The sequence below is a fragment of the Bubalus bubalis genome, chromosome 12, assembly GCF_019923935.1.
Source record: "Bubalus bubalis isolate 160015118507 breed Murrah chromosome 12, NDDB_SH_1, whole genome shotgun sequence".
Taxonomy (NCBI): domain Eukaryota; kingdom Metazoa; phylum Chordata; class Mammalia; order Artiodactyla; family Bovidae; genus Bubalus; species Bubalus bubalis.
In genome coordinates this window covers 30,946,548-30,959,109 of record NC_059168.1, presented here as the reverse complement: position 1 = coordinate 30,959,109, position 12,562 = coordinate 30,946,548, and the positions used below count along the sequence as shown (strand labels likewise).

The 12,562-nt window shown below is 38.8% G+C and overlaps 1 protein-coding gene across 7 annotated transcripts in view; it reads left to right on the top strand.

Moving 5' to 3' along the window:
• Positions 1-5,105: 5,105 nt before the first annotated feature.
• Positions 5,106-12,562, top strand: part of FSHR (follicle stimulating hormone receptor) — a 187,661-nt gene continuing 180,204 nt past the window's right edge. For 4 of the 7 annotated variants that reach the window (XM_044925556.2, XM_025260563.3, XM_025260561.3 and 1 more), the window contains exon 1: positions 5,107-5,439. In XM_044925556.2, coding sequence (XP_044781491.2) covers positions 5,288-5,439 — 152 coding nt within the window. In that variant the 5' untranslated portion in view covers positions 5,107-5,287. 7 annotated transcript variants of the gene reach the window in all.

Sequence of the window (12,562 nt, the reverse complement as noted above, 5' to 3'; positions counted from 1 at the left end):
TAGCTGTCTTCCATTATTTTGAGGCTTATCTTTGGAAAGAGATTATATTTGATAACAGGCAAAGCTTCTCAAAGCTTTCCAGTGCCGTACTGACAAAGGCAAATGAGAGTACAAACTCCTCGGAGATCCAGTTACATTCCAAAGTGGCAGAGAATCTAAATAAATATTGAATGCATAAAATAATGAGGATGTATAATAATGACTGAACTAAAATACCAGATAACAAAAAACACATTATATCTGGCTAGTGTGTAGGCTTAAAAATTTAAAGTCTGTGCATCTTTTAGGAGGGGATTTTGAACACTGTAAAATTAAATTTTTAAAATAAGAGGTATAAGCTAAAAGTATATGGTAAAAATTTGAGAGTAACCATTAAAATTAATGAGAGTATGTGCTGTGTCCTTAGTCGCTCAGTCGTGTCCGACTCTTTGTGATCCTATGGACTGTACCAGGCTCCTCTGTCCATGGGGAGTCTCCAGGCAAGAATACTGAAGTGGGTTTCCATGCCCTCCTCCAGGGAATCTTCCAAACCCAGGGATCGAACCCAGGTCCCCCACATTGTAGGCAGATTCTTTACCATCTGAGCCAGTAAGGAGAGTATATAACATCCAAAACAGTAGATGGAACAAAACAGAATAAGAAAACAAAACAAAGCAATAAAAGAAACAAACACACAAAAATTCAACAAATAAAAGATAAAAAGGTGAAAAATGGAACATGTAAAACTAGAACAAAGTAGACAGCAAATGGCATGGTAGAAAAAAAAATTCATGTGGATCAATAATTAGAATAAATGTAAATTATTAAGGTCATCTGTTAAAAGAGATTATAAGAATGTATTAAAACAAAAAATTCGGCAGAGTGGTTATAAAATTCTACCAGTGGTTATAAAAGACATGCCTAAAACAAAGACACAGAAAGGTAGAAAGGACAAAGTGAGAAAAAAATACTAGAAAAATATTTATTAAATGAATATCAGACAAAGTAAATTTTAAGATAAAAGACAGTATTATGGGTACAGTAAGATGCTACAAAATTAGAGAAAGTTTGATTCACCATGTATGTATTCCATTCTAACTTGTATGCCCAAGTAACATTGATCTGTAAAGAAAATTATAAGGACAAGATTGAAATGCTGTATCAACTGTATCATTCTGATCATGTGAAATTTCAACAGAAATCCCCTCAAAATGTTAGCAAATATATAGACATTTTAGGAAAATAATAATATGCTGGATTGATGGAACAAATACAGAAGTTGTCACTATTGATTGATTCTTCACAAGCTCACATTGAATATTTACAAAAATTAACCATACTAAGCCTTAAAACATATATCAACATGGTTGGGGGGAAAATCAATACAGACCATACTCTGTATTATATTAACAAAGAGATAAATTTAAATATCTCTATTTTGTGGATTTCAAAACTGTACATCTCCATTATCTGTGAGTACAGGAAAAAATAACAGAAAATTGAGAAATACTTAGAACTCAGCTATACCAAGAAATTTACCTATCAATATTTGTTGGATAGAGCTAAGGCACAGATTTTGGGAGATTCGGAAAGGAAGATGGGCTGAAGAACTAGTTAACTGACACCCAAATAAGAGGTTAAAAGAAAACAGAACAAAAATAAAAATAGGAGAAAATAAGAGCAAAAATGTGGAAAGTTAAAATAAAGATAGAACATGATCAGCAAGGCAAAATCAGGCCTTCAGTGTGCAGTTAAATTGAAAATAATCTGGCAAGGTTGGCTAATACAAAGAAAATGGACAGAAAGAAACAATATTAGAAATAGTTTTTAATAGATTTAAAAGGTGAATACCAAAAAACATTATGACAATACACTTAAAATCTTGAATGAAATGGAAAATCCCTAGAAAAATTATCAGAGATCAGATCAGAAAAATTATAGTGTAAAACTTTAAGAAATAGGAAGCTTGAATAGCCGGAAAATGAAGAAAGCTGAATGAATATTTTTAATCTACACACACACACAAAATACCAGGCTAGGATGGTTTACAGGCAAGTAAAGACACACTTTTTCAAGGAATAGATGAAAACAATCTAAAACAGTCCTGTTCCAAGAGCAAACTAAGAGGGATTATTGCCCAACTCATTCTATGAGGCAAATGCATCCTCAATACCAAACCATAGAAGGATAACAAGAGAAAGGAAATGAGAAATTACATTATTTGTTACTAAATTACAAGTTGCTTATGAGATAGATGCCAAAATTCTAAATAAAATATTAGGTAGTCAAATCTCTTTGTGTATAAAACAATAGTAACTCATAAACAACATTGCTAATCCTAGGGATATGAGTAGCTTAGTAGTATATAATTATCACTGTAAGGGTAAGGGTGAAACAAATGCAGAAAAGGCATTTGACAATATTCATTTCTATTCATGGTAGAAAAAAAATCCTTAGAAAACTTTTCTAAGAACTCTACCTTGAAATCTAACCTCATGGGTATCAAAAGCCTATAACAAATATCATTTTCATGATGAAAAATTAGAAAACAATTTCTTTAAAGTCAGGAACATGACAAAAATGCTCACCACTTTTGTGAGCATTGTCCTAGGTATCCAGCCCAGAGAAGAAAAAGAAAGGAAGAGACAGAGAAGAAGGAAGAGAGAATGGGGCAGAGGGACGGAGAGAGTGAGAAGAAAAGAAGAGGAAGGGATAAATTAGGAAAGAAGAAATTGTCTTATCACATGTCAAGACTATTTTAAAATTCTAATAATTAAGACAGTATAGTATTGGTACAGATAAAAAAAGGACAATAGGCTATAAAAGAGCTTAAACACAAAACTAAGCAAAATAGTAGTTACTTGAGATGTGATAAAGATAATTTTACAAAAGAGAGAGAAAAAGAGGGTCTATTCAATAAATGGTTCTGGGACAAATGTTTATCCATGTGGATAAAAACCATAAGCCACTGAATAAAACTGAACTTGAGTTCCTGACACACACCACACATAAGTACTAATATCTAATAAAGATTTAAATGTGCAGAGCAAAATTATAAATTATAAAACTTGCAGAAGGAAACACAGAAGAATATTTTATGGCCTTAGAATAAAGAAAGATCATAGGAGAATAAAAAAAAATGGCAATATATTTACACAATGGAATATTATATAGCAGGGAACTGTAACAAACTATGGATACACAGAGAAATATGGATGGTTCTCTAAAATGTTGTTAGTGCAAAATATAATAGAAAGTAATAAAAAAGGCTGGTTAGGGCAATACAATTTGTATAAAACCCAAAATCAAATAGTATACTGTTTGAAGATATATACTTAGATGATACAATTTGAAAAAAAAAAACCAAAGGAATAACAAAATCACAATTCAGATCACTTCTAGGAGTAGGAACAGAGAAAGGAGGGATGACAAACAGAGGCCAATGGCATTGGCATCTCTTTCTTTAGTCTATAACTGTTTTGTGATTTTGCTTAATAATTTGCATGTAGGTTAGCCATGTTATCTATCAGTTGTAAATAAGCAATAGTTTTAAAGTCAAAATCTCAGTTAAAAATTTTCTTATTATACGAGGACTAATTTAGTCATAACTGGAACTTTCCAAAATCTCAGTGGGGATTTGTGGGGTGGGGGTATATGTGAGAGGTTCAACTGGTAATGAGTTTTTGGTCACTTGGAGTTATTCAAGAAGAGGTTAAGTCGACCCCTTTAAATTAATGTGGACATTTTAAAGCAAACTTACACATTAGCTGAATGATTGAATTAAATCCCTTCTCCATCTAAATGATTATGATTCCACAGGTCAATTGCTGAATGAAATAATTTACTGTTCATGTTGCTGCTACTGCTGCTAAGTCACTTCAGTCGTGTCCGACTCTGTGCAACCCCATAGACGGCAGCCCACCAGGCTCTCCCGTCCCTGGGATTCTCCAGGCAAGAACACTGGAGTGGGTTGTTAGCCAAAACTGTAACAACATAGAGTCCATATAGATACTGCCCTGATCTTCTAGTCCTGGAGTTAGAATGAAGCAGTTGCTCCCAGAAGCATCCAGGGAACAATTTTATTCTAAGATTCACTTGCTTCTGTTATTCCCTTAATGATTATTTAATCCATTTCTTCTATGACATTATTTCTTGGCTAGGTACAGGAGAGGAAGAAAGGAGGGGAGACCGATATATACTTGTTTAGCAGTTCCACATAACTCAATTTTGTGCAACTAATTACCCAAAGATAGTGTTAAAACTAATTTGAGCAAGTAGTAAGTTATAGGCAGAATCTTAGAGAATATTCTGCCTTTTGCCTTTTAAACTTCATAGGTTCTGAAGTTGAAAGTAGATGGCCCCTTGACCGAAAGTATGGCCAAACGTTCCTCAGATCCCTCACCATCAAGAAGATGGGAGTACCCACAAAAGTGCCAGGGTCGTCACCTACAGAGAACATTCAAAACTAAACTAAAAGCATAGGTTAAGTAAATTCATTTGTGCCAGCTTCCAAAAGGCAAGGGCAATCTTCAGAGACTGGAAATGAGAGGAGCCAGAAAGGACATGCGACAGACGGTGGGACAGTTGGTGTCCACTAAACCCAGTGAAAACCCAGCCCGACCTGTTGGTCACTCAGCTGAGTCAGTTATCTCTGCAGACTACTCTCTTAAAAGTGCCTCCTACCTACCAGTATCTGTCCAGGGGCTCACTAACCCACTGCCTGTCCTCTGAGCTACACCATGTTTGGTTGTTAATTCCAGCAAGAAAGAAAATCAGTGACTTTGACTCAGAAGTTCTGGTTTTGTATCAAGTAGCCTGGAGGAAGACATTGACACCAAGATTGGAAACAGGTCCCTGCCCTTCACTGGGGAACTCTCTTAATGATGTTTCACACTGTAGATTGCATCTGTTTTGGAGAAAGTCGAGCGTGTCACTCTGTTTTGAGAAAAAAATAGTAAGCCATGGGGACAGTCTTACAGCGAATTTAATATAAGCTATTCTAGACATGCATCAAGTTTCAATTTCCAAACCCAACCAAAAAAGGTAAAGGGACAGCGTATCTTGCCACGCCCTCTACCTCTCCCACCCCACCCCCACCAAAGTCACTGCTGTCCCTCAGAAATTCTGCTATTTGTCTGGAAGTGACCGATAAAAAAGAAAAAAAGGAAAGCGGCCCTGGGTGGGTCACGTGACCCTACCAGCTCCCAACGCAGACCTCTTCTCATAAGGGCTCAGTGTGGAGCCTCTGAAATCTGTGCAGGATTTTCTCTGCAGAGGCAGAAGAAAGCAGGTGGATGGATAAGTAAACATGGCCTTGCTCCTGGTGGCCTTGCTCGCATTCCTGAGCCTGGGCTCAGGATGCCATCATCGACTCTGTCACTGCTCTAACGGAGTTTTCCTCTGCCAGGAGAGCAAGGTGACAGAGATTCCCTCCGACCTCCCCAGGGATGCGGTGGAACTGTAAGTATCTGAGTCAGTGGGAACAACAGCGTGGCTGGTATTTGTGCATTGCGTGCTATTATTATTTTCCCACTAGGCTGATAACTGCTGGGCTGAAATATTCTACCCTGACTGAAGGCTTAAGTAAAACAAACCCCCCCGGCCCAACACTCCTGCCCTGTGGTTCTCTAACGATCTTAGTGAGAGTTTGTCTCGGAATGCCGGGGAAGGGCAGCATGGAAAGCTTCATCTAAAGGTGAAAGGAGGACTTTTTAGTGTTTTTGACACATTCGTTCTTGGGTGCTGTACTCTCTTTGGTGGAACTAAGAGAAGGCTAAGGAAAATGTAGAAACGTAGAAGAGCTCGGATTGAAGCCAGAAAGATGGCTTTGATTGACATGGAAGGCATGATGTGTGCTTTTGAGGATACTGAATTCAAGAAGGCAAGAGTCATTGCTGCTCTGGAGGCACCAGCAAGGAATTGTCGAACTGAGACTCTGCTTCCTGGGGGAAGAGGAGTCACAAGAGAGGGAAGGGGTGTGAAGAAAGGGAGAAAGAAAAAAAGGTGGCAAAGAAGGAAGGAGATGATCTTTCATACTACTGAAAAAAGGTGATTCCCAACTTTAGATTTTTACTGAACTACTTTAAAAGGAAATAGACAGACTTTTAGAACTTGACAAGATCTTAAGACATCATTCCACTTCCATCTGTTTATTTTGCAGTTGAGAAATCTGGGGTCTGGAGAGTAGAAAATTTCCTAACCTCTCACGATGAGTAGAGGCGGAGCCAAACTAGAAATCAGGCCTTTTGACTCACAGATCGCTGTCTTTCCCTTAAAGTCCCACATCTATTGCATTAAAGCAAGAGGAAGGCAGGACTGTTTCATAGTCCAATGACCACCCCTCCCCACCTCCCCACCCCTCCCTACCATCCGAGAGCTGGCTCAGAGATCATAAATATCCTCAGTCGTTTTATCCCAAGGATTTTAAACAGAAGCTGCTATTCTGGAAGCGTCCTTTAATCTTGGTTCCCCAAAGCTATGCATGATCTTATTTAATGGCAGAAGGTGGTCATCTTTTCATTTACCAGTTACCATTACCTATGCTCAAAGATGATGGGGCTGCATTTCAGATTTTCACTCAGGGACAAACAGCTGCAAGGCTGAATTGGTTCTGCCTGCTTCTTTTTCCCCTGACATCACAAGTTCTCCATTCCTTCCCAGAGGTAGCGGTGGGGAAAATAGGTGGCCAACACTGTGTTTTGGCGACACCGCCTTAATGAGACAGTTACTCCTGATTGCAGGGAAGAATGCACCTATGCAGTCTGCTTTGTTAGATGATTATAAACACAAGAGAAGACTGATGTACCTGAGCTCCTCTAAGAAGTCAGTCACTCCTAAGCTACTTTGAACAATTCCTTAACTTCTTTTGAGCCTCAAGTTCCTAACTTCTAGAGGTTTAATACAATCTGCTTGGTGGGATGGCTGTGAACACCAAAAGATACAGCCCCTCAATGCACACACTCAACACACACACACACATTTCTACCTCTCCCAGTCCTTCTCTTTTTCCAGTGTTTTCCCAGGGACCAAGCAGTGTCAACCAGTTACTAAAAGAGACAGCCTCTTACAAGGCTTAATTTTAGAGTGATACCCTCTTTTCAAAACTCCCTACTAAATTAGGCTGTCAGCTTTCTGGTATTTCTTCACCAGAAGGGAGATTTTTTTCACTCTGTATAGAAAAATGGAGCAACCAGATGTGGGCCATAGTCTGTGGAATGCCCACTTCTGATTTAGACCATAGCTAAAAGTAGTTAAATATTTCTGGCTTCAGGCAAACTCCAGCAGATAGAGAAGGACAGGGATGCTTGGAGTGCTGCAGTCCATGGGGTTGCAAACAGTTGGATACTACTGAAAGACCGAACAACAACAACAAAGGGTTTAGGTGGCCTGAGACAACACAGCATCATGGAGAAAGTACTCAACTTGCTGAGCAGGGTCAAGAATAGAGGGAGTTCTAAAGTAACATTCACAGGTGGGCCTTTAACTGTTTATCACAAGTCAGAGACGGAAGAGTATGGACTCTAGAATCTAAGAGACCTGTGTTCTAACCCAGACTATGACTGTTTCTTGCTTCAGCATGTGGGCTTTTGGGTGTATCATGGAAATTGTAATGTGTACCTTTTTCAGAGTTGCCATGGGCATTAAATGTAGGATTAAAACATTCAGCACAATGCCTCTCAAGTGTGGGGGTTGGGGATTGTTGTTCATCTGTAAAGTACTAGAGGAAAAAACACCACAGAGGGCATTCAGGATGATCAAATCAATCAATGGAAATGAGAAGGCTTTGAAAAACTGATGTAAAATTTTTGTAGCTCCGAGATAGTTTATAGTATCCCACTGATTTAAGAATAATCTCTTTCTCCTCCCAGTGGCTGGAGCACTTCCTCTCTGAATAAGAAATGGTGTTCCCTTTGGGCTTTCAATATTTGGCAAGAACTCAGGGAACAGGTTTCATTCTGATGATAGGCAAAGGATTTTTTTGATTTCAGACTTACTCTAGAAACTCAGCTTCACATAGAGGCAGTCAATGAATCTAGAAAGGACCCTTTGATCTTTCGTTATTCTTCCTGGAGTTAGAATTTTTAAGAATGTGGACACCCATTCAAAACCTGAAACTTTAAGTCTCAGTGATGTTATTGGATACAGATTGTTTTCTTTAGCAGGGTCAGATGACCACAATACTAGACGAAGAGAGTCCATTGATGGGCACTCTTGGCACAGGGAGAACTGTATTGAGATCATGCTATAGGCTGCCTGTGTTGACCCCTCTCTTCACAGCAAGCTCCTGTATCTCATTGCCATCTCAAGTATCTTTCTGAGATGTAGAAAGGAATGGATTACAAAACTACTAAAGCCACTGTTGATTTCTTCATGTGTCGAATGCTGTAGTTTAATTCACCTCATCATGTAGGTTTCGTGTTCCCAAAAGCCCACATCTAACTATTTACATAAACTCCCTTCATACTGCTACAAGCAATAATTCTCTTTTTTTATTGCCATTATCTTTGCTGGGAATCTGAACATCTACACACTGGATTAAATAATTGTCTTAATTTATCTCCTTGCTATCAATCTCTGTCTTCTCCAAACCAGCCCGAACACCGTCATTCCATTTTCCTTCATAAAACACCATGGCCACCGTGATTCTCCAGTTCAAAATCATCTGGTGGCTCGTCTTTCTGACGTTACCTCTTACCTAGCTCCAATAGGCGCCATCTGCTCCACAAGCCTGAAAAAGACTTGCTCTCAAGCTCAGTCTGTATCCCAGGGTGTTACTACTGTTACACATCTTGCTTCTATAATCTTCAAGTTCTTCTTTGTCTCTTGAAATCCAAACTATTTACTATAAGCTGGCTCAAAGTTTGCCTCTTCGATAAAGACTCTCCTGACCATTCCATCTTCATGTAATCTGAACCCTGGTGCAGTTCATTTTACAATCTTGCTTTGCCCTCAATTTTTCATGTGTGTCTTATTTCCTCAACTGCAGTGAACATGTTCTTGGTAGTCATTGTGCCTGGCTCAATGCAATGTAGGTTCTGGGCCCTCATTTACATATAGAATAAATGACACAATAAATAAGGGGGAATTACAGCTGTTTATTTGCTCTGCTCCTCAGTATCAAAGAAAAGATTCTTATAAAAAATACTTATTGCTCCCCCTGTGGTGAACTGCTACAGGATTTGATAGTTCCCTTGCTTTCTTTGCTTTTTTATGTGTTTGTTTTAAAGAAAATGCCTGTATATCATTCTGGAATCCATTAATTTATTCAGAAAGAGAGACACATAGACTTGAAACAAAGTCTACTAAGTTACAAGTTGAATATTCTTTCAGGCATGCCACTCAGTTCTCTTGATTTAAGTAATAATACCTGCTTCTCTATTGTTAACAAGAATATTGAAAGGATGAGTGAAATTGACTTAAACAAAATCACTTTAAACCAGGCAAAACTGTTCAAATACAATTTTCGCCAACTGAGGTCAGATTCCAAACCCTGAATGTTAGGTTTCCTGTTTCCCAGATGTGCTTTGATGACTGTAGTCTGTCCAGATGTCAGAACCAAACACCCCACTGTGCAGACTGCTCTGGGTTCATCTATCTGGAGACTCCTACCGCCTTGTTTAGATATTTCTTTGAAAGAAACAAACAGCACAGATGTCATGCTAATGCATAATCTTTCCTCTCAAAACCAAATCCTGCACCTTCTTTAGTGAGAAATGATATGTCTATGTCCAACATTTAGAATTTAATCAGGCTGGGGCAAGGAAGGTTTATATTTCCTGCATAAGAATCAGAAAAAGGAATCGCTATAGAATGCAGTATCTTCAAAGGGAAAAAGTAAAAATTATATTGCAGAGGAAAAAATTCTTTAAAGTTAACTGATGAACTCTACTCTGAGAATTGGCTAAGAGCTGTAATTTGCAGAGTCATTATCAGCTGTTGAAGAGTAAGGGTTTGATAGCATAGAGCTGCACTTCTTGATGATGATAACATCTTCTTGTTTACCTAAAGGTCAGTGCTCTCCTTCCTCACCCAAGCCCTCTACCAAACAAGCCTAAGGTTCAGAAGCAGAAAATCTTGGCAGCAAGTGGGAAATTCATTTAATGTTTGATTATCCTTCTCCAAAACCACTAATTGGGTTATCCAGTCACTGTGGTTTATTGGACTATCTTTTTTTTTTTTTTTTGAGCTGTTAGATTTAAGATCTCCAATTTAGTTTTATTTAGACTAGATGCTAACTTTTATATCCCATAAGGTCACCTAGCAAAGAGAGTAATTATTTTTAATTGCTTAAGATCTGATTATAATGAGATATGGATGTTTCTTCTTAATCTGACCTCTTCCTGAAGTATCTTGAGCATCTTTTATGTCTCTGACATGAACACACCATAACCTTTTTCTTTCATATGGAATATGCCAACTGATCTGAAAGTCTTCAAGGGATGTGCAAAAAAAATTTTTTTTGAGTAAAGCAACCAAACCTGTGCCATAGACCTGAACTCAATTATATTTTTAGTCTCAGGAGTAGCTAATGTCCACTCTCTTTCATACCCTCTCCCAGACCTTTTTCAGCAAGAGTCAACACACAGTCATCATGGAATCCTGTATCACAAATACTAGAAAATGTACAGCATAAGCCAATTTTTGTATCTCAGTAATGCTAAGATTGATGAAAATCTTTAAGAAATAGGGGCCCTAAGAGTTCAGCTATTTCAGTGAAATAGATGGTTGAGGATATGGGAGAGAAAATTCATCAGTAAATTGGTGAAGGGCAGAAGTAAAATAGTGCTGAGATTTTTTTCAATTCTAAAATGCTTTGATTTTTACAAATATCTTCAGGTACCAAACTTCCCCATACCAATAGGTTTCTTCTAGGCCTCCAGAGTCTAACACAGATCATTGTAATTCCTAAATTTCTGTGATTTCAGTTGTGGGATTTTGAAGAGTGTGGTTCTTAGGCTTAATAGACAGTTCTGTGAACTTGTGTTACTTACAAATGCAACGTGGAAAACCTCCCCATAGATACCTGTCTCTGCTTTCAGTTTGGTGAGGGGTTTTAAACAAAGAGTTTTTGAGGGATCCCAGCTCCAGCAATGACTTTGTAACTAGATAAACAAAGGCTGGCTGGAAATCATCCTAGAATAGAAGGGCATGGAAGAGAAGGGCCAGAGCCTTGAGCAGTAGAATTCAGGACTGGGTCCAATTTAAAATAGCTTGTCCCTTCTAAGAAAGTCTAGCAAATTTGGTTCAGGAGATAGGATCACATCCCTGGAAGACAGAGGTGCCTTCCCTTGTGCTTTACTCATCATCTCAGGGTAATAGCTTGTGAATCCGCCCCTTGCGCCTTCGGCTTTCTCCCCTCCCAACCCTCTGCTCTGAGTTCTGGCTCTGGTTTAATTCCCCTATAGGAACAAACAGCCAGATTCAGGACAAAAGTCCAAAGTCTTCAGTTTGACATTAAGCTCCTCCATATTTTATCCTCAAATTAACTCTCCTGTCTTCCCCTCATATCTTCCATCCTCTACACATTTTTTCTGTGGACTATTTCCTAATTCCCAGCTCCCAAACATACCTTATATTCCCCTACCTAAATAATATTATTTTCTCCAACCTAAAATGAATTCTTCTACTTTAATATATTCAGCTTTGGAGACCAAGCAAAAAGGCTCATTTTTCATGAAGGTTTCTTTCAACATCAAATATTTATTGATTATATTTGTGCAGGGCACTACTCTGGGCACTTGGGAGAGGAGGATCAAAAGGGGAGGCACGGGGCTGCTCTCATGGAGTTGCTAAAAGAAGAGCGTCCAACAGTAACAACAATCATGCTTTTTCTCACTTTTACCCACAACAACAAAAATCCCCCTGGGAACCCAGAACAGTCATTATCTAAACTACCCATTTGACAATTAATTGCAAGTTGCCTTGTGCAATCTGAAATCACAGACTGTGAGAGCTGGAAGAAACAGATGCTGAGTGAAAGTCAATGAGGAGATGCCTGCCTTTTGACATTTGACAAGCACCTGGCTGTCCTGTCTAACTTTGCTCTTTTGACCAGCTAGGGCAGATTTAAGAAGCTGTGCAGGGCCACTTTCAGAACACCCTTTTATGTAAAAGGTCAGAAGATCCTTGCTTTATTTTACAAGGAAAACACAGACCTCAAGTAAAAATAGAATGATAAATGAACACCAGCAAATTCATGATAAGGCTTAACCAGCAGATGTTTAAATATTTAAGTTTGACTAGGATTCCCTGGTAGCTCAGCTGGTAAAGAATCTGACTGCAATGCAGGAGACCACGGTTCGATTCCTGGGTCAGGAAAATTCCCTTGGAGAAGTGATAGGCTACCCCCTCCAGTATTCTTGGGCTTCCCTGGTGGCTCAGATGGTAAAGAGTCTCCCTGCAGTGCGGGAGACCTAGGTTGGATCCCTGGATTGGGACGATCCCCTAGAGAAGGAAATCGCAACCCACTCCAGTATTCTTGCCTGGAAAATCCCATGGGTGGAGGAGCCTGGCAGGCTATAGTGAATGGGGTAGCAAAGAGTCAGACATGACTGAGCAACTTTCACTTTCAGTAATTTTCAAG